Here is a 22,298-nt window from a genome sequence, read left to right on the forward strand (position 1 = left end):
TTACATACTGTGTTGTGATGTATAGATGTATAGATGTTTTTGATACTTGTTGTGTATTGCACTCATGTTTTATATTGTATATATTGGGTTGTGTTTTATATTGTATATACTGTGTTGTGTTTTGTGTACAGACATGTCTCTGTTCTGCCAATTGGCCAGATCGTCAAATGAGAATTGGTTCTCAACTGACCTATCTGGTTAAATAAAGGTTAATAATAATATATCAGAGTCATTAAAGACAACACCAGTATATACAATTTAAAAAGCTATTTATTGATCAAGGGAGAACAGATAACATTATATAGCACTAGATGGAATGTGCGGTCATCGTTCCTCTCCCTGGTCGAGCTGCGGTCAGACTTCTTACTTGAATCCCTTGGACTGGGCAGAGGACCACACCTCCTCTCCGTCCCTCTCCACCACCATGGTGCCATCGTTACGCAGGTAGAAGTGGCACATCTTGAAGCCGCCAGCCTGGGTCTTGGTCTGCCACATCATCTTGTTGTCCCTCTTGTACATGACGAAGTTGCCGTCCTCCTGCATGCACAGGCGGTGGGCGTCGCGCTGGCCAGCGGTGTCTGAGTTCCACACAGGCTTCCAGTTGTAGATGACAAAGTTGCCATCCTCCTAGAAAGACAAATAGGATGGAAACATTGGTTTAACTGTGTACTGCAATGCTCAAACCTTATGTGTAAATTATAATATTAGTATTATAGTACAGTATCGTTCAGGCTCCAGACACTCACCTGGAAACAGGCCTTCCACTCATGGTTGTTGGACATGAGGTAGTCTCCCTTACGGAGTTCGTCAAACTTGGACATGTAGTTCCTGCTCATGATTCTGCAATGACAAGTTAGGTGGATTACTAAATAAGAAAGAAGGAATTTCTTCTACTGCCTTAATTTAAAGTTTGGAGTTACACACATGGAGAGAGATTGTTGATTTGTTTTTGGTTACAAAAACATAAAACAGAATATGAACAATGTGGAAGTAACTCTCCACATATAAAATATGTGTTGGAGACAGTGAAAACAGAGCAGATTTTCAACGAAGCAGAGAAATATAATAACAGATATAACACAGAAACTATAGCCACTCAGTTCTGATACTATTGCAGAAAGAGGAGAGAAATCATGTATCATGATTCAGCTTCACAGAGAAGCTTCACAGAGAAGAGAAGAGAACTGTAAAAGACAGAGTGACAGATCACAGTTCTGATACTCACAGGCCGGCTGTGGAGTGGATGTAGAGTCTGATGAGTTTGCAGCTCGAGGTGAAGTGTCATCTTCTTCAGAATCAGCAGCTTTTATAGCAAGAACCAAGAGAGGAGCCCTTTGATTGATGGAGAACACCCTCTGTGTCAAGCCATAATCCAATCTCTTTTATCACGTGTCTTTATTTTGGGGACAATTTGTAAAATATGCCTAATGTGATTAAATCACATCTTTGGAATTTGGAAATGTAAGACATACTAAGACATAAGTATGCTGCAGTCCAATGGCTGCAGTACTATCAAAACAATAAAATGCTACCGTAGGCATATTTCAGAAATGTATTTTATTATGTGGGTTCTTGTTAGAGGGTTGATTTGCAAGCTGCCATAAAACAAAATTAGAAGAGCATTTCTTATGAAATAGTTAGAATATTGAGTGCCTCCTGCTGACCGACCTCAGGCCATCGTTGACTCCCTCCTTGACCCACTGCAGTTTGCCTACAGAGCCAACCGGTCCGTAGACAACGCAGTCAACATGGGCCTCCACTTCATCCTCCAGCACCTGGCCCTGGGGCCTCATTTAGAAAGCTTTGGTAGAACTGGCGTAAAAAACTAAGAACATTTACGCACACCAACATTCGGATTTATAAAACGGTGCGCACGCAAGTGGAATTTGCAGTGCGCAATTCTGATTCTCATCACAGGGCACTGTAACTTGTATTTGGTTAATACTGGTATTTCTCCTATTTACCCTAAAGGTATGACAACATGTTTACCTCTCAGGACCAGTACTGTATTCATAATCCAGGCTGACAGCAATGGAACCATGGAACTACAGTTAATCATTCTAATAAAAGCATCTTTAGTGTGCCAAAGTCAAGCTTGCAGCTAGATTCTGCCATGTCGCTGTTTTGCCAGACTGGCCAAAACTGGCAACCCTTGAAATCGTTCCCTGGCTGTGTTCGGAATGGCATACTAGCATACTACTCATACTAGATATGATGTAGATTTTGAGTATGCAGTGCGTTCACACTGTAGATTATGTGAAATTTGAGTATGCAAGAAATGTATACTAGATTTTCGGTCGGCTGGTATTGGCATACTTATTATGAATTTAGTAAGCAGTAGGCAGTATATACTCATTGAGTATGCTAGTATGCAGTATGCTAGTATGCCATTTCGAACACAGCCCATCTCTCGCGGTGTTTTAATCCACCGAGTCGCATCGATGTAAAAAGTCTCGCGAGACCTCACAGCAGCGGTGTGTGTGGTGGGCCTTTCACAGGAGGTGTGCTTCATGGCGGTGACGGAGATTGCGGTAAATAGTTCACGTTAGCGAGCTGAATAAGTTAACATGTGAACTCTGTGTTATTGTCGTAGTTAGTCCTCGTTCTTCTTAAGACCTGTACCTCCATATTTACTACAGGAATTGTACGTTCATATCCATTAACTATGCCTTAACTAATCTTGGAATTGATGAAGCTTGCTAGCCTAGCCTAGCCATGAGGCCCGTTGTATGAACGACTTGCTAGCTAAGACAACTGGCTCCTAGCTAACAACGTCAGCGACGTAATTATATAAATACCGTTAATTAATTAAGTAGTTAGACTAAAACAACCCTGTGCGTATTTGCAAATGCATTGTTGTAGCTATTCCGTATGTTAGCTCGCTCGGCAAGTACCGTAGTTAACAGTGGGCTAGCTGTTAGCTAGTTAGCCGAGTTTACCGCCTTATACAGGTCATCTGTTAGCTGTGTTAGCTAGCTGGCTGTAAGAACGTCACGTTTGAAGGCATTTCTCTCATTCTCTCTCTCAGAATTTGTAGAATTGTTCAGGCTTCCCCCATCAGTCTTCCCCCCCGGGGGTTATCATCCTGCCTCTGGTGGTTCCAGCGATTTAGCAGGTTGTAGGTAAGGAAGAGTTCATCTCGTTACATCCTCCTGACCCATGTCCCCCGCTTGATAACAGAGGCTGATCATGTGTGTCCCTTGTCTCCAAGAACACTTAGCCTGTGGCAACTTAACAGAGAGGAGTGTTGTTGCAGCAGCTAGTAGAGAAGATACTAAGGCACTTAGTAGCCTTAGTGGCCTATATTTCATTGTTTCCCCATTTGGAGCAGGTGTTAAAGGTTTTTTGTTGTGTTGTGTCTTGCTCAGGTGTGTTTTTACGTCTGTCTTTTTTCTTGCATGATGATGTTTGTAGGGAGGTGAAGGTCTGACGATGGAGAATGGACAGGGCACAGGCTCGAAGCTTGGCCTGCCGCCTCTCACCCCGGAGCAGCAGGAGGCGCTTCAGAGGGTAAGAGGGGAGGCTCTGTTACCCCCTAATCACACTACGAGGCTCTGTTACCCCCTAATCACACTACGAGGCTCTGTTACCCCCCAATCACACTACGAGGCTCTGTTACCCCCCCAATCACACTACGAGGCAAACTGAGTTACTCATAAGCTTTACTACTAAAAAACTTAAATCCATTGTAGGTAATGGGTGGAAGATGGTCTTAGTGTTACAAAGCTTTTGGGGAAACTGATCTTTGAGTTGTGCTATACTGGGCTGGCCTTGTTATGCGTCCACCGTTGCTGCTGTGAACCCAAATGTACACTAGAGAGCTGGACTGGCCTGGTTAAGCGTCCACAATAGTTGCTGAAACCGTGCTGGGAAGGACCGCACAAAAGGGAAATATTTGAGCCGGCGGAGTATGGTTCGGATCCGCCTTGATGTGTGTGTAAAGGACAATGTGGAAAGAAAATGTAATTTAAATTTAATTTTGCCATTTAGCAGACGCTTTTATCCAAAGCGACTTACAATTACGAATTACAGGGACATTCCCCCTGGAGTAACTGAGGGCTAAGTGCCTTACCCAAGGGCACACTAGTAGTGGTGTGGCTTCAGGCGGGATTTGAACTCACAACCTTCCGATCACAAGTCCAACTCACTATCCACTAGACCACCACTACCCCCAAAATGTCTGAGCCAGCACAGTAAGGATCAGGTTGACGCTGTAGTGTATAAAAGCCCCGACCAGGCCAGGACCAATGGACTAGAGGCATGTATGTATGCATGTATACATGCCTCAACAGTGAACTTAGGAGGATAACAATAAATGTTCGGAGGGATGGTGCACCTATGTCTACACACATTAGACAGGGTTTGGCTCATTCTAATTCTATGGTTTTGGTTAGAGATCCGTTACACTTGTACTGTCTTCCTCTTCAGGCAAAGAAGTATGCCATGGAACAGAGCATTAAGAGTGTCTTGGTGAAGCAGACCATTGCCCATCAGCAACAACAGCTCACCAACTTGCAGGTGAGACACACGTAGATTTCTGTCCTCTTATGTGTAACCTAACTCTCCCAGTGCCCTTGACTGCCTGTCCTTATCGCTCAACACCAACCACAGGTCCTCAGTAGACCCATATTTAACTGGACTCTCATCTGTTCCTTACCTTTCTCCCAGGCAGCACATATCTACCCTTGTAGCCTTGTTGTTTTGAAATGACCTAGTTGTTCAGCTCAGGACTTAGCCTACCCCTGGCATACCTAAGATGTAACAGTACAATGAGCTTAATATTTTTAATGTCTGCTTATAAAGGAACTATTTGTGTATTTTTCTTTGCTTTTGCCTCTGCTCTTTTTCAACTGGAGAAGATAAACATGAACATTTGTTCAACATGTTGAATGCTTTGCAATTATTTTCACATGGGGATTGTTAATGTTAAACGAGAATGATACTGTTATGCTTTGGTGCAATTTGTAATGGGTGGGTCTGTGAGGGGATAACTGGGATCAGCCCTGACCAGATTTGTAGAGGGACAAGCTGATAAGCAGTAACCATAACTTAACTTAACTGTACAACAACAAAACTGACTAGTCAGCATTCACAAAACAGCTATGAAAATTGTAGGTGAAAGAGACTATGTGATCCTAAATAAACTATATGAAAAAGCTGTCCTGGACAAGGCTAACAAGATAATAGCAGACCCCCAACATCCGCTCTCCACAGAATACGAAGTTCTCCCCCTAGGTAGAAGGCTTCGCATGCCAAGATGTAATAATAAGCTCCTAAAACTATCATTTGTCCCATTCTCCATTAAACTAATCAATTCGCTCAAGCAGAAACGATGATTAGGACATGATCACCAGCACCTGCACTTTATCTTAGACACCACTTGAAGGGCCATGTGCAATATTCGAAAACACCACTTGAAGGGTTATGTGCAATATATATTTATACCAAATGATGCCATGTCCAGGTGGAAACTGCTGCCAATGTCACTCAATGTTTGTTGCTGTCCTGTTGTTTACTTTGTCTACTGTATGTTGTATGTATCGTCTCTGTTGCACTTGTAGCATGAAAGTACCATGCCCAAGACAAATTTACCCTCGGGGACAATAAAGTATAATCAATCAATCAATCAATAATAACCATTGAAAACAAGCAGAGCTGAAAGATATTACCTAATCTACTTTTTCATCATTACTGTCTTTCAGATGGCAGCAGTGACAATGGGCTTTGGAGATCCTCTCTCACCTTTACAATCGGTCAATAGTTTATTACACTTTTTTTTCTGTGTGCAATGTATTCCAGATGAAAGGACTGTTACCCTTCTTTGAGCGGCCACTCTGGTCATAATCCCAAACCATAGCTGCAGGAAAATATTTCTATTAGGGGGACCAGGTTCTTGGTCTCGTCTTAATTTAGTCTGGTTAATGAAGCTGGAGGTTTGTATGCCCACTACACCATTTCATTCTGACATACCTTAAAGAACTTCCACTAGTGTCAACCGCTGCTAGGTTTACACAAGAGAGTTATAATAGGAATTGGGGACACGCATGCATTGATTTATTTGAGTAGGAGAAAATACAACCCTGCTTCCAGTGTCTATTCACAGGTACTAGAGTATATTCATGTGGGTAAATCCATGCCTCCTTTTTAAAAACGGTTAGCAGTCTCTTTCAATAACCAGAATAAGAGAACTGCTGAAACAGGAATCACAGGAATCTCAAATTCATGTTCTCTTGTAGAAGACGAGCCAGTCATTTCCCTTTAATGTTGTGAAAGATTAAGGCTGTTGGTTTGCCTGTTGGTAATAGAACAAGTATAAGTAATTTTGAGGAACCAGTAAGTCTTTCGGTGGTTAACCATCCCTCTCCTTAGAGACTAGGTGTAAAATGCTTTCATCAGGCCCTTTTGTGGATGGCTCCACTGATATAGGTGATAGTTTGTTCTCCATGTTCACATTTGTTACTCAGTTATCCGGATCCCCGGACGACAGGTCAGTTTCAGGAGGCTGGTTAGTGAGGGTCATGCAGGTTAGTGAGGGTCATGCAGGTTAGTGAGGGTCATGCATGTTCTTTCACCCACATTAACACAGTAATGATTGAACTGGAAAAACAGGTTTCTAGAGTTACATAGCTGTGAAAGTAATAACTAATTCATAGGTAGGCCTATTTTCTAGATAACCATTGAAGGAGATTAGCATTCATTGCAAAAACACTGGCCTGTATGTCCTTTTGTTGGACAGTCAACACAACAGTATAGCGTAACAAACCCACAGATTCACCTAGTGATTGATCACCATTTACTCGCACACATTTAGATTAGATTTAGACACATTTAGTTGTGTGTCTTCCTTTCCATGGCCTGCTAATGAAAGTGTGGTGTTTTTCCCCCGGGCCAACAGGTGGCGGCCCAGCGGCAGCGTGCTCTGGCCATCATGTGCCGAGTGTATGTGGGCTCCATCTACTACGAGCTGGGGGAGGACACCATCAGACAAGCCTTTGCTCCCTTCGGTCCCATCAAGAGCATCGACATGTCTTGGGACTCTGTTACTATGAAGCACAAGGTCAGTATTGTCTTGTGCCTTTGGTCCATTAATTTATGTGCATAAAAGCAACTACAATACCTTCATTCTAGTAGCCAAAATCATATTGAAGACTGACTACCATAGCTACAGAATTTCAGTGCCATATAACGTGAGACGGAACTTGCACAGTGCTTTTCGAGAGCAATTGCTTATGAGTCACTGCTGGGCCAGACTGATATCCTGCGCATGTCTCTGTCTCTTTGCAGGGCTTTGCCTTTGTGGAGTACGAGATACCGGAGGCTGCACAGCTGGCTCTGGAGCAGATGAACTCAGTCATGCTCGGGGGGAGGAACATCAAGGTAAGTGGCCAGGAGAGGCAGCCCAGTCCTAGGGGAAGTGGACCTCGTAAGGGGCCCTCCATAAAGCTAGAGCTTATCACCCTTTTAACCTTCTTGTTTCTTTTTTATGTTTTGGGAGCATGGAGCCAGTCTGAAATCAACTTCATATTTAGCTGTTTGTGTGTAATTGAATAGTCTTGTGAAGGCACTAATGGTGTTGATGAAAAAATGTGTCTGAAAGTATATCTAAAGCTTCTCTCATCTGTTTCTTTGCTTGTGTGCGTGTCCGTCCATTCATTTTTCAGGTACGTATGTATGCCGTGTGTCTGTGTGTGTGTTTTCTGCTTCCCCATGACCACATTGTCTCAGTGACCAGGTCCTCTAGGACAGTGCTTCTCAAACCTCTCCTCAGGACCCCCAGCCACTCCACATATTTGTTGTGCAGCAGTGTGGCTGGGAGTCCCTGAGGAGAGGTTTGAGAACCACTGCTCTAGGATGCCCAGCAGCGCACGGAGTGGTGCGCTGCTCTGTGTCCCAGATGTGCTGATGATGGGTTGCGCCTGGTTGGTGTTGCCTTGCCGCCCCCCCTGCAGCACAGATCCTGTACATCCACGCCTCTCGTCGTAGGGAGCTCAGACCAGGCCTTTTGGAAGGCTCGGTTTTTGCAAGCTAGGGAACGTTCTAGTTGGATGCCCCAGATGCAGTGCAGTTCTATCCAGTTAATTCCTAGAACAGATATTTCCACGAGCTCGTCCTCAGTTGCAGCTCTGGTGTGAGGTATTTTAAACGTCCCTTTTTGGTGTTTGTTATGTCTGACTGAGTGAACAAGGCTCTGGGGCAGTGGAGTATGATGAGAGAGACTTTGTATGGAGTTACTTAGATCGCTTGTCACAGTTTCCCGTCTTCTGGGTAGGGTATTGTTTTGTAGATGGAATTCATTTGCTTCGTGTCTTATCAAGCTGTTGACTTTGTCTGCCATAGTCTTGCTTAGTCGTGATTATGAAGTAATTAGTTAAGTTGAAAGTAAGTGTTGTAAGTCTGAGTCTACTGCTCCTTCAACGATTTCTGTGGTGCTGCTAGTTGAAGCTGTAGGCAGGTTGGAGCTTTGAGGCGGTGCATGGCTCGCTGGCTGTGACCCCTCCATTCAGTGGACCTGGTATCTATGCTGTAGGTGGGGCGGCCAAGTAACATTGGTCAGGCGCAACCCATCATTGACCAGCTGGCCGAGGAGGCGCGCGCCTTTAACCGGATCTACGTGGCGTCCGTCCACCCTGACCTCTCGGACGAGGACATCAAGAGTGTCTTTGAGGCCTTCGGAAGGATCAAGTCATGCCAGTTAGCCAGGGACCCGACAACGGGAAGGCACAAGAGCTTTGGCTTCATCGGTGAGCAGTGAGGTTCACTGACAACTCTCCAGCTGTCCTGTGTCCCCTGTGTGTGTGTCCTCCTCCTCCCTAACTCCTCCTCCTCTCCTTACCAGAGTATGACAAGCCCCAGTCGTCCCTGGACGCTGTGTCCTCCATGAACCTCTTTGACCTGGGGGGCCAGTACCTGCGGGTGGGCAAGGCTGTGACCCCGCCCATGCCCCTGCTGACCCCTACCACCCCTGGTGGTCTGCCGCCTGCCGCTGCTGTTGCAGCGGCGGCAGCGACCGCGAAGATAACGGCCCAGGCAAGTATGAATCCCTTCCAAAGGGATCTATTGGCCTTCCAGGTAAATATAACTCAAGACCTAGTTAGATGCCTGACTCAGATTTTACTTATAAATTATGAACACAGCCTGTATATATTGTTTATTGGAAGAGCTCAATTGAATTTGCTGGCCAAGTTTTAAATATTATGTCTCAGAGCTCAGTAAATTGCATAGAATATATGAAAGAAAACAGCTTTGTTGCTGCTTCTATATTCATTGATAGAAGTGCCATGTAGCATTTGATAAATTGATAATGCGTAACACTTTTGCAGGAAAATATCTTGCCTGTACATATACTCACTGCCAAGTATTTCTTTACATAATTTTGTGTACCATATCTGCTTGTGTTGTGTTGAGCTCAACCCACATGGGGAAACAGCCCCAGCGGCAATGCCCGCTCACACCATGTCATTTGAAGTACAATGATAATACTGAGAAGAAAAGCTCATCCTGGTAACTAATTAGGCATGTGTAACTAGACCCTGGAGCTTCACTGCTCAAGCAAACAGGCCTTAAATCACTGCTATATTTGGCAGTGGCATCAGTCGTCAGAGTATTGTTTGATGACGAATAGTCTTTGTGGTCAGTGTAGTCAATGTTGATATAAGCAGCAGGTTTTGATATCAAAACATTATATCTAGACCTACCATTTGGCTGTACAAAGTAGCCACGGTAGTCTTTCGGTAGAACGATCCCTCCGAGGACAGGTAAGATGCGGAGGTACTGCTGTAACCTGCTGTGAGTTTGACTGTGCTGCCTTGCTGTGTGTGTTCCCCTCCCTACTAAATCCCGCCCCCCTCTCACAAGGAGGCTGTAGCTGGGGCGTCGGTCCTGGGGGCGCTGGCCGGGCCCGGGGGGATGCTCAGTCAGCAGATGAACCAGATGAACCAAATGAACCAGATGAATCAGATGAACCAGATGAACCAAATGGGTCAGATGGGTCAAATGGGTCAGATGGGTCAAATGGGTCAGATGGGCATGCCACAAGCCGTCATGGCCGCCCAGGCGCCAGGGGTCATCACAGGTGTGTACCAAGACATGTGTGAGTACACAGGTATCGTCTCCTTCCTTCACCTAGGTCGTAGTGAATCGTAGAGAATTGTTGCAACATAGTCGGGCATGTTTTCATATGTTTTTTGGACTTAAACACTGAGCACAGTTGCATTCACTGTATATCTGACTTAACGGATTGTCATGGAGTTAGTTTGTAGGGGCAGTGTTCTAAAGCCCTTGACGACAATTAGTTTCACATGGGACCAATTAAAGTAATTGCTTCTTTTGATGGGGGGGAATTGCAACACAAGATTTGGCTCCTGTAAAAAGGAACTGCATGCTCTATCAGTAAAGATGTGCAATACACTTGGTTGTATTGCAGATTGCATGATGAGAATGTCCCTCTCTCCCTCTAGGTGTGACACCAGTGCGTCCCAACCACCCAGTTCTGCCCCAGGTGGGCCTGGTAAACCCTGTGCTGGCCTCACCCCCTGTGATGTCGAATCCAGCCATGTCAGTGGCCCCCACGCCCTCCCTACTGGAGCTGAAGAAGGAGAAGGAGGAGATGCAGCAGGACGGGACTGGCCAGGAGATGTTGAGCGACCAAGAACACATGAGCATCTCAGGCAGCAGCGCCAGACACATGGTGATGCAGAAACTGCTGAGGAAATCAGAGGTAAGGAAGACGGGAAGGAGAGTAATGCAGACAACCCAGGAAGGGCACAGCACTATTCATGCATTCACAAAGGATATATAGGTCAAGCAGCTTTTTCTCTAATGAATAAGTATGCCAACTTTATTGATATGTTCTATTCCTCTTCGCTAGTCCACGGTGATGGTGTTACGAAACATGGTCGGCCCAGAGGACATCGATGACGACCTGGAGGGCGAGGTGACAGAGGAGTGCGGCAAATTTGGCGCCGTCAACCGGGTCATCATCTACCAGGAGAAGCAGGGCGAGGAAGAAGATGCTGAGGTCATCGTCAAGATCTTTGTGGAGTTCTCCATGGCCTCAGAGATGAACAAGGCCATCCAGGCACTCAACGACCGCTGGTTTGGGGGCCGCAAGGTGATGGCAGAGGTGTATGACCAAGAGCGCTTCAACAGCAGCGACCTCTCTGCATAAACTGTCTGAAATGGTCGCCAGCAGCATCCACACCCCCATACCTGTTGCTCAAACTTCACTTCAGCAACTCTCACTGCTGCTAGAGATTTGGGCCCCTTTTTAACTTGTAATTATTTTTTTTATTGATGTTGATATTAATATTATTAATGGTCCCTTTTGAGGGATTGGTTAAGAAAAGAATATTTGCGCGTCATGGGTTTTGTTTTGTCACCTACTGTGAAAGACTTCCTGATTTATTTTTCTTTTTTGTATTATTTGCAGGTTTTTGTAATCAAAAGTTTGAGAAAAGTCATGATTTAGGTTTCCCCCGCCTTTATTTTGTTTTGTTTTTTTATAAAGTTTGCCGATGTTTGCTTATCTAACATTGTGTCAGGACTCTTGCCTGGTTTTAGAGCTATTAGTTCCAGTTCCCCCACAAAAATAAATTCTTCAGATATGAAAATGTGTGCTGTGAATTTCTTATTATGAATAATCATTTCGAGAGGAATATTAGCATATATATTTGTAAACATGTTTTTCTTGCGAGTTTTTGGTTGTGTAACAGCATTTGGATTGGACTTTAATTCAAATCAGTGGTAACTTGTAATAAAAAGGGAATATTTCAAAAGCTGCAGTTGTTCATCATTTAATAGAACATTGTTGGTAATTATATCTACTATCACACTACCGCGATTTCTGTGGCTGTATCCATTTTATTTGATTTCCAACAAGTGACAAGCAAGTATTTCCATAAGTGAAAGGACACGTTTCTAGAAATAGCTCTAGGTGGCGCTATTAATCAACCCAAAACCCTATCCTTACATAAAAGTTATCAAAGAAAAACGTATGTGGATCTCCGAGCCTCCTGAGGTCGCTGTACAAAAGGGCGACTGAAATAGGGAATGGGTGCACACGATTTCGTTTACCTACACGTATTTGCGGCGTAGATGGAAGCCCACAGTGAAGGCAAGGACGGGGTAAAATGGTATAAACCCTACGTTTTTATTAAGAACATTTGACAATGTAATATCGAATCGTAATGTTTAACGATGAATTGAGAATCAAGGACCCCAATTGAAATAAGCCAGTGGCTTTCTTGGGTTTTTATCCTTTTAGTTGACCTTGTATGTAATATGTACTTTCATGTACCTACTTCTGCAAATCTTCTAATAAAGTTTTCAATCAATCAATCAATATGATTTGAGAGGAATATCTATTTGATTGCGGGGCAGACCGACTTCGTCAGTGCACCCCCGGGGTGTGGTGAGGTCTAAATCACATCCACCCCGCGACAACAACACTGAGAAGGCGGAGCTGGGAGGTCGTGGTTAGTTGTGTTTGACTAGTCACCCCGGCCAGTGTGGCGGTAGTTCGCAACCACACAAGCCGGCCGAAAGTGAGGAAACTCCCAAAGCGAAATATTTACAAACGCCACCTTCAGCCCCGGTGTATTGTGAGCTAGTGGTCGCTTGCTACATGAAGCGGCGGTACCCCCAGCTCTCCCAGCCCACCCACCCCACACGTCTCACCAGCCCACCCCCCCCCCACACACGTCTCACCAGCCCACCCCCCCCCCACACACGTCTCACCAGCCCCCCCCCCCACACGTCTCACCAGCCCAGCCCCCCCACACGTCTCACCAGCCCACCCCCCCCACACGTCTCACCAGCCCACCCCCCCCACACGTCTCACCAGCCCACCCCCCACACACGTCTCACCAGCCCACCCCCCCACACGCCTCACCAGCCCACCCCCCACACACGTCTCACCAGCCCCCCCCCCACACATCTCACCAGCCCACCCCCCCACACGCCTCACCAGCCCACCCCCCACACACGTCTCACCAGCCCCCCCCCCACACGTCTCACCAGCCCCCCCCACGTCTCACCAGCCCACCCCCCCACACGCCTCACCAGCCCACCCCCCACACACGTCTCACCAGCCCCCCCCCACACACGTCTCACCGCCCCCCCCACACGTCTCACCAGCCCACCCCCCCCACACACGTCTCACCAGCCCAGACCCCCCCACACACGTCTCACCAGCCCAGACCCCCCCCACACACGTCTCACCAGCCCACCCCCCCCACACACGTCTCACCAGCCCAGACCCCCCCCACACACGTCTCACCAGCCCACCCCCCCCACACACGTCTCACCAGCCCAGCCCCCCCACACACGTCTCACCCCCCCCCCACACGTCTCACCAGCCCCCCCCCCACACGTCTCACCAGCCCCCCCCGACACGTCTCACCAGCCCACCCCCCCCACACGTCTCACCAGCCCCACCCCACACGTCTCACCAGCCCCACCCCACACGTCTCACCAGCCCAGCCCCCCACACGTCTCACCAGCCCCCCCCACACGTCTCACCAGCCCCCCCCCCACACGTCTCACCAGCCCCCCCCCACACGTCTCACCAGCCCACCCCCCCCACACGTCTCACCAGCCCCACCCCACACGTCTCACCAGCCCCACCCCACACGTCTCACCAGCCCAGCCCCCCACACGTCTCACCAGCCCCCCCCCACACGTCTCACCAGCCCACCCCACCCCACACGTCTCACCAGCCCCCCCCCACACGTCTCACCAGCCCAGCCCCCCCCACACGTCTCACCAGCCCAACCCCCCCCACACGTCTCACCAGCCCAGCCCCACCCCCCCACACGTCTCACCAGCCCACCCCCCCCACACGTCTCACCAGCCCAGCCCCCCACACGTCTCACCAGCCCCCCCCCCCCACACGTCTCACCAGCCCCCCCCACACGTCTCACCAGCCCAGCCCCCCCACACGTCTCACCAGCCCAGCCCCCCCCCACACGTCTCACCAGCCCCCCCCCACACGTCTCACCAGCCCAGCCCCCACACACGTCTCACCAGCCCACCCCACACGTCTGACCAGCCCCCCCCCCACACGTCTCACCAGCCCAGCCCCCCACACGTCTCACCCCCCCCCCCCCCCCCCCCACACGTCTCACCAGCCCACCCCCCCCCACACGTCTCACCAGCCTCGCCGAGGAGAGGAGAGGAGAGGGAACAGAACAGAATCCTGTTGCTGTTGTTGTGGGCAACAGTGTTCTATCTATCGGGTCCTTCCTTTCTGTGTCGCCCACCACCATTTGACGTTTCATCTTCCTTTTTTTTTTTACAACAAGCTTTTCGACGATAGCTCCGCATGTTTTTCCAAAGTCGGTTTTACATAGTTAAGCTCGCTTAGGTCGTGAGATCGCGTATAGAGTTGGTTTCCAACAGGCAGGAGAGAGACCACAAGCTTCACACACGGGAGAGACCAGACCACAAGCTACACAGCAGCCGTTCAAACCCGGCTCTCCCATACAGACGCAGCTTGAAGCCTTGTGTCGATACATGGAGTAAATGCAGCATAATAGCCTGTGGTATTTTTTACTCCGAAGTGTAACTAATGAATCTACAGAACTCGTAGACGTTTGTAACGGCGAGAACCTTCTTTAGTTGGGCTAGCTAGCCTGTGTTAGCTAACAGCACAGAGTAAACACCAGACAGGCCAGCTCGTCTGTATCCAGATAGCTCAGTTGGATAATCGACCGAGCTTGTTTATTATTGTCTAGATATGGAAATGAAGACGTCTCTAGTGTGTTCTTTTAGATTCAAATATAATATCGCAATCGCAATTTAGCTGATCAAAGACCTTGGGTTGGGTGGGCAAAAGGCTAAACTGACTAGCTTTATAAAGTTGTTCTGGTATCCTCCTGTTTTTATATTTTCGTCACTCCACATTTTTATTGGGATTTGAACACGATAGAAGACCACGAAACTGAAGAACCGGGATATACATCGACAAGAGGAATTAATTCTGTTTTAACTGGGTTTCGGCCTCCCATTTTGGATCGACGTGGGAGCAGCAGCGGGGGTTTCGCCGTCCACTCTTTATCGGTGACTGTCGATATTTTTATTTATTTTCTCCCTTTCCTCTCCCCTCCCTCCACCCCAACACCCTTCCACCGTTCTCTCTCTCCGATGCGGAGTGTTTGACTACGAGCACCCGGCTTTGACCAGACCCCCACGGCGGCCGGCGGACATGCTGAAGTGTATCCCTTTGTGGCGCTGCAACCGCCACGTCGAGTCGGTGGACAAGCGACATTGCAACCTGCAGACTGTCCCCGATGAGATCTTCAGATACAGCCGCAGTCTGGAAGAGCTTCTCCTCGACGCCAACCAACTCAAAGAACTACCCAAGGTAAGCAACCGGTGGCCCAGTGGCAACCCCCTATGGTGGCCATCTAAACCCCCCGAGGAAGTATTCCCCAGGCTGTGGTGACATGATGTCTCACGCATATGAATGAATGAATGAATGGTTTTTATTGTCATTAATACAGTACAGGTACCATACAACGACATTTGGGAGGGGGGGCTCCCCTGGTGCTAGGAAAGAAAATACTAAAAACAAGAAGGGAAAAAGAGCTGGTTTACATAAATAAAGGCTATATACACTATCCACTATACTATACTACTATCTATACTATACAAATAAAACACTGTGCTGTACTCTATGCTATGCTATAAATATCTGTACACATCTGTAGGTGTTTTGAACTTAAAACGATATGCAACCAAAACGATGATTTGATGAATTCATAGAAAGAACAGGCCCATACAGAGTATTCGTCACATATCCCACCCGGATTCAGCTGTAGGCTACCATTCACAAGTTGACAGCGGGGTGCAAGGGTGACACATCTGAGATGCCTGGGTGACAACTTGGACTGTGAGAGGATGTTTTCAAATTCTATTGTGCACCACTTTGTACATCATATTTAAATGTCTCATTTGATGACCTGTATTGACTTCCAACCATTTCTACGCTGGGCTTCGTCCTCAGCAGAGAATAGGAAGAAACAGTTGAGAGAAATGAGCCTGTGTGGATGGATGCCTGTTCACTGTAGAGACATGGGCAAAGGATGCTCCTGCAGCAGAGTGGAGTGGGTGTGCTGTGCTTGTTATCAAATGTGCAGAGGGACTCGGCAGACCAAAGGAACTGGCATGCACCTCCATGTTGCCCGCAATAACTACATGGGCCGGTGGGATTGGAACCACAGAAGGGGAGGCGTGGGTGGATGGAGTCTTCCACCCACGCTCCTCCATGAAACATGACAAAAGCTCTGCTCGCATACCTCTCGTGTTTATTTTTAGGGGAGTTGCTGGATGTTTGTTTGTCTGTTTCCCCTCCAGCTCCCCAACACACTTATTTCCACCAGAGTGCAGGAACAGTGGATCTGATTCTCGCCTCATTATGCTGGTTCTGTTCATTGTTCTGCCCTGGGACAAGGCAGTGACTGTGGATGACGGTTGAGTTAGAGTTCATTGATGTGCTGTTCAAAAGGCTGCCTAGATATACTGGACACTCAGACATAATGGATCACAATGGTGACGGGGATAAGTAGCACAGGCACCAGGCCTAATGGTGGTTCCATTGACAAACTCATTTAATGCAAACCATTTAATGGCATGGGAAAAGGCCACAAAAACCCTAAAGCCGAACTCTTGTACACTCATGGGAAAGTGCTCACTCTGCTCTAGGGGTTGGAGTTCACTCAGACTCTCCCATTTGAGAGCAAAATGTGCCCGCGACTACGTCATCATGTCTGGTGTGGGGGTAAATGACCCAGATGGTACAAAGTGATCAAGGTTGAAATTCCCTAAATGCACGCTTACTTTGAGACATGACTGAATCCCAGGCCATTGTATTTGGCAAACTTCCAGAATGTGTGGCAGTGAAGCCTAAATTGGATTTATTAAAAGTTAACGAAGACAATGCAATTGTTCTCTCTCCAGCAAAGACAATCTGCTTTCAATGACCTCTGCATCACTTAGCCCTCTTTGACTGTGATTTGCTTCGTCTTTTACTAGCCTAAATGCTGTTTTAAAGAGTGCGTGTGTTGACTGTTTGGACAGACTTTGCCACGAAACGGCCCTGTTTATGACTTGGCTCCAACCCTCATCTTCACTGGAGGGAGAGATGGTGAGGGGGGGGGTGCAGCAGCTCACTATAGCAGTGAGACTCACAAAAACACAGACATACAGCTGCTTAATATTTTATTCAGACTGCTAGTTAGTGGGACTAGGGGGTTCCCTGTCTCAGAGAGAGGGTGGTTTTGTGCATCGCCTGGTCATCCTGTCTCAGCCCAGCCATCGAGGGCTGGGTTCAGGGGGTCAAGGGGGCCACAGTTGGGATACCCTGGTGTGGATTGCTAACACGCACAGACAGACCACCCTTGGCAGCGATGCCTTTGGCCGAGAGACACGCATGCAGTGTGGCCTAGGTGCCCTAGCTCATCTCGTGGCTGTGTTGTGTCCAGACACAGAGCATGGTCCCCCACTGGCTTGCAGGTCCAGGAGGGTGTCAGGGAGGCCAGGCCCATACAGGGGCAGAATGGAGCTGTGTCCATAAAACATGGCCATTATCAACTCTCAAGATAAAGGAAACATGTGCTCTCATTCATGTCATTTGTTGTCTTTGTCATGGTATGACAGCCATTTACATTAGCGTGTTTGTGTGAATTTGTTTGTGGAATGCACTTTGAAACACAATTTGAACTACAGTGTTATTCTTGATAACAATCTAAGGTAGGCTAGTAGTAGCCTATGTTTTGGTCGTTTGGTGTCATGCATACAATAGCAGTCATTAAGAGTAGGCTAAATCGACAGTTCACATTTTCACTCAAGTCTTGCCCTGTTGCTCATAGGCTATTGCAACGTCTGTGTGGAGAAGTCATGGGTGTTAGCCTAATGCACCTCCATGTACAGCAGATGTCATTGACAATAATCCTGCCACAGCACCCTCACAATAGAGGGGTGGGCGGTAGGGTGGCCTAAGGGCACGGCCATGGACTCAATATGGATCAAGCATTATAGCGACCCATAGGCCTAGTCAAAGAAAGTCAGTAAGGGTTGATTCACAACTTTTGTTGATTCTCTATTCTCATTTTCTGTTTGAACAAGACAACATAATCGTGACCAGGTTATTGAGAGTTTACCATCAATGTCTAATGTTCACATGCATTGTTAATAAGGCAGATTCCTACAGCTATTGGCATGGGCGTAAACTCCTCGCAAGCCGATTTATCTTAACATGAGGGCATGGTGAAATAGCATTTTGGGTAGGCCTATTATTAGTGCAGGCCAGGGTACAGCAATTGAGTTTTATTCTGTTTGTGGGTAACGAGCATTCTCACTGCAAACTAATCGCTCCGTGGAGCAATTGCAAGCGGACCGAGACTACCCTCTCTAGGCGGACTCAGTCCGGTTGATTTGCTCTGCATCAGAGTGAGATTGCTGTGTTCACATATGCCCAAATGAACCGGATTAGGGGGGAAACGCTTCCTGATTCAGGCCAATGAGCTAGGTGTGAATCCATCCTAAGATATGTTCTGTGATGGTAGATAAGTGCCCATGCTGGGGATTCGGGGAGGGCAGGGGGTAGATTTGCTTTATAGGGTTTGGGAGGGGGTTTAGCAGTGTGAACAGATGGACATTCAGATGGCCGAACAGGGTCTTAAATTCACTGCGGATCTCTTGAGTCCCCACCTGGCAACCCTAGATTATGTGTACTCTTGTAATGCAGTTTCTGTTTGGCCTTGCATGATGAAAAGAAGAGAACACTTGGGCTGTAGGATGCTTTATCAGATGGCTCCGCTCCAGGGAGATGTTATCTGCTAAGATTGTTTCCCTTCGAAATATAACTGAACATTTTTGTAAGAGAGAAATTAAATGTTTGGAAAAAGTTGTACAACCCTAAATCTGCTGCAACAGAACAAGCTCCAGCCAGGCCACTGTCCGGCCACAAAGTGAACCTCGCATCCATAGTATACCTAACAGAACCCAGAAGGACCCTCAGGAAAGAGAGCCAGCCATCAGGAATTCCCCCTCACGCCCATGTATCCTGAGCCCTTAACATCACAGCCAGAGCTCTGTTTTCTCATTATGCAACTCTTAATCCCTGCTACTCCTTAATGCGTCTTTTGTGTTGCAACTAAGAACGGTTCCTTCGTGGTTTTCACAAACACCATGAACTACAAGTCCTAATTCCAGTGACAGAAAACATGGAGCCGTGGTGGATTAATTCAATCCCCATAATGTCTCTGAGAAGCAGAGGGCATCTTGCTCCACAGATAAAGCCATATCTTTTCTTAGTTCTGTTCTGTAAATTATTAAAAGATCGCTGTCTCATGTGAAGGTCTATGTTAGGATGACGTGATCCTGTGTTCCCTCTCATGCTTGCAAATTAGGCTACTCTTAGTTGGGCAGGTGTTGGTTTTCATTTTCTGTTTGCAGACAATTTCTAACCTAGTTTGTGCCAACAAATGAACTACCCCTTAGGAACTTTTAAGGAATGGGACAAGGCTGTGCCCACTGGAGGATCAGGTTAAGGAGCAGGGAAGTATCTTCTAACCATCATAAAGTCTTGTGACAAGTTACAAAGTAGCCCATTCACCTTGTCTGACGTCCCTTACTCATCGTCATATCCAATATCATGGGTCTTTGTCCTAGCTCTGTGTGGTCTGTACTGCCCCTGGCCTAACTCACATTTAGACTCAAAACAAATTAATAAAAAACTGCCGTTTTCACAAAACGAAGGTGTGGGCTGTATTCCAATCTATGGGGATAATCCTGATTTCATCCACAGGGCACAGAGTGAATCTGCTCAGGGAAGTATGTAGCCTTGTGTAAAAAAAAAGATTGGTTCAGGATGCCCTGCAGCATCATCAAACTGTGACACAAGAGACACACAACAGGGATGTAAACAAAAGATCTTCTATTTATGCTAAGTAACTGCATTATGTTGGCTAGCCAGCTAACGTTAACGTTACCTTTAAGCCCTAATTATGTAATATCCGAATATTATGAGCGAAAAATGCTTTACATAATACAAATAGCTATATTGTACAAATAATGTGCTAATGCACACTTAAAGTGCCAATGTTCCCGCAATCCTCGCTCAGCTCTACCAATGACTGTTGAGAACTCCATTTCCTGTATAGGGTTACACCTGTTGTTCCCTATGGTTACGCCAAGGTTGAAGGTAACTTAGAACCCTTAAAATGGCTGAATACCCTGTGCAGGGAATGACTGGAACATACCCAAGATGTGGGCCACCTAGCCTGACAGTAAAATTGGCAGATAACCCTTAAGATACAGGTTTTCAGAAAAGCAAGTTAGTCAGGCAAAAAGGTTCTTCTGATGAATTATTTGTTAGTTACTTGGCCCTCTTACAGCTTCACTTAAGTTAAATTCTGGAATAAAGGCAAGGCAATGCAAGGGAAGGGAAGTTTATTTGTATAGTACATTTCACACAACAGTGACAATTCAAAGTGCTTTACATACAGCATTAAAAAAACATAAAGATTAATATCATATACAGTTATATATCTGTTTAATCTTCCAATGGCCTCCAGTTGTTCTGAAAATAATAATGACTGATAAGAATTGTTGATGATTGTGTGGGTCTGTTTAGTTCCCCAGGTTGTAGGACAAACTGAAACTGTTTTTTATATGTTTCCAGTGTCTAGGATGAGCTGTGAATTGTTTTACGATTAGGGGTGAGGGAAAGTAGAGCCAACAAGATCCTGTTTTTACACATTTATGTTGGGTAAGGGGATTAGTGCAGTTAGCCTTTTAGATTTTGGGGTTGTGCAAAAGTAGCCATGTTATACAGCCAGTTGGTAAGTGATAGCCTATGCTGAGCAACTAGCCTAATCATATTATTCATGCTGGAAAGAACTGAAAAACAACATGGAACCTGAATCTGTCAGCCTTTTCAGGATGCATGGCATCTTGGGCATGGCACTTTCAACTTGAAACCAGGAACTTTGTCCTCGTCCTTGCTTAGGTATTAGATTTGATTTCATGTGGAGCATAATTCTATGAGACACAATAACCATCCAGATGTATTTGTTTGTATCTTATTCCTTCATTGTGTTAGAAGTGCTTTGTGTTAGCAAGTGTTGCCTCAGTTCCCATCGCCCCCTCTCCGTGTCTCTTGCCCAGGGGCAGATTAGAGCTTCACCCGGCCGTGAAGATGGCCCTCAGCCCTCCCTCATCCAGGCCAGTGCGCCCGAGTGAGAGTTTCGTCTGGGACCGCCTCTTTAATTCCATTTCGGGTCTCTCTTTGAGTACAAGTGGACTGATGAGATCTGAGTGCTTTCCGCTCTCTGCGTCTCTTGTGTAGGTTCAGCCTTGGGTCAAACTGCAGTTCTGATGAAAGCCAATTTGTATCCTCTTCGCTCTGCTGTCCTGTAACTATTCCATTGTTTATCTTTAATTTGAGTAAGTCATGCTTGCCCAATGTATGAGTATGTGTTTGTTTCACAAGTCAAAAATGGGTCTTCACTGTTCACTCTGTGTCCTATCTTACTTAAAAGAGGTGTTAAACAACCTGCTCATATTTCAGGAACCTGCCCTTAAAATGGTTCATTGCCCACTGAAAGCCTCTTGGCTCAGATGAAAACCGCTCACTACTATCGTTCTAAAGATAAGTTACTAAATGTGTAATGTCTGCCCAGACATAAGAAAAGGGTTGTCTGCTAAAATCTAGGACAGACCCATTACCATCCTCCAGCAGACCGTGTTCTTACACAAAGTTTTCTACAGGATTTGTGTAGCCCCCCTCTCTCAATTCCACTCTTGAGGAGGGTAGAGGCCTTGCCTCCCCAGCGGCTAACCAAACTAGGCCAGGACTGGTGATAAATCACACCTGCCACTAGCCGCTCTGCGGTAAAACCACATTAGTCCCCCTCGCTCTCTCTTTCTTTCCTTCTCCTCTCTCTCAGGACAGGAAGCAGTGGTGCAATGGTCGCTCCGGAGCAGCAGGGGAAACCAGGTCCACCGCTGCAGCTCTGTTGATGCAGTTGCTTTTCTGCATCGCTCAGGGATGACATGGCATCTCTTGACTCTGCTGCTCTGCGAATGATCCTCTCACCCGCTGCGCTGGCCAATCAAAATCTTGAATAATCAGTCTTGTATGTGCACAGTCAGTATGCTGAATCACAGTGCCCGGGAGGTGAGAGGAGAGCAGAAGCGGTGATCTGGTGTAGAAGAAGCTTTGTAAGACGGTCCTTTAATATGGAAGCACATTCAGCAGGTTCCTTTGTCTGAGCTGATGACCAGCTGGTCTCACA

General features: G+C 46.8%; 2 protein-coding genes across 4 annotated transcripts; one reads left to right on the forward strand and one right to left on the reverse strand.

Annotated features, from left to right (window-relative positions):
• Window positions 1-363: 363 nt before the first annotated feature.
• On the reverse strand, window positions 364-836 carry LOC308169630 (B-type lectin plumieribetin-like; the record flags this gene model as incomplete). The annotated part of the gene is made up of 2 exons (XM_080544336.1): window positions 364-627; window positions 747-836. The coding sequence occupies 2 exons, from the start codon at window positions 834-836 to the stop codon at window positions 364-366; spliced, it is 354 nt and encodes a 117-aa protein (XP_080400462.1).
• Window positions 837-2,478: 1,642 nt separating this feature from the next.
• On the forward strand, window positions 2,479-11,752 carry puf60b (poly-U binding splicing factor b). 3 transcript variants are annotated; one of them, XM_080544322.1, is made up of 12 exons: window positions 2,479-2,531; window positions 3,029-3,122; window positions 3,415-3,510; window positions 4,429-4,518; window positions 5,703-5,753; window positions 6,896-7,057; window positions 7,285-7,377; window positions 8,528-8,741; window positions 8,837-9,069; window positions 9,856-10,090; window positions 10,458-10,717; window positions 10,868-11,752. In XM_080544322.1, the coding sequence occupies exons 3-12, from the start codon at window positions 3,433-3,435 to the stop codon at window positions 11,165-11,167; spliced, it is 1,716 nt and encodes a 571-aa protein (XP_080400448.1). In that variant the 5' UTR covers window positions 2,479-2,531; window positions 3,029-3,122; window positions 3,415-3,432; the 3' UTR covers window positions 11,168-11,752. The 3 variants fall into 3 exon arrangements, with proteins under 3 accessions (XP_080400448.1, XP_080400446.1, XP_080400447.1); XM_080544320.1 differs by lacking the exon at window positions 3,029-3,122 and having other exon boundaries at window positions 2,496-2,531; XM_080544321.1 differs by lacking the exon at window positions 3,029-3,122 and having other exon boundaries at window positions 2,496-2,531; window positions 9,856-10,072; window positions 10,868-11,751.
• The last annotated feature ends 10,546 nt before the right edge of the window (window positions 11,753-22,298 follow it).

Source organism: Nansenia antarctica (genome assembly GCF_963989245.1).
Source record: "Nansenia antarctica genome assembly, chromosome: 13".
NCBI classification, from domain to species: Eukaryota; Metazoa; Chordata; class Actinopteri; order Argentiniformes; family Microstomatidae; genus Nansenia; species Nansenia antarctica.

What these genes read in the sequence shown, in the direction of transcription:
- puf60b (XM_080544320.1), top strand. Translation starts at nt 2,511, where the DNA reads ATGGCGGTGACGGAGATTGCG. An exon ending in AGCAGGAGGCGCTTCAGAGG is followed by an intron (nt 3,511 to 4,428) that starts GTAAGAGGGGAG and finishes CTTCCTCTTCAG; the next exon opens with GCAAAGAAGTATGCCATGGA. An exon ending in AACTGCTGAGGAAATCAGAG is followed by an intron (nt 10,718 to 10,867) that starts GTAAGGAAGACG and finishes CCTCTTCGCTAG; the next exon opens with TCCACGGTGATGGTGTTACG.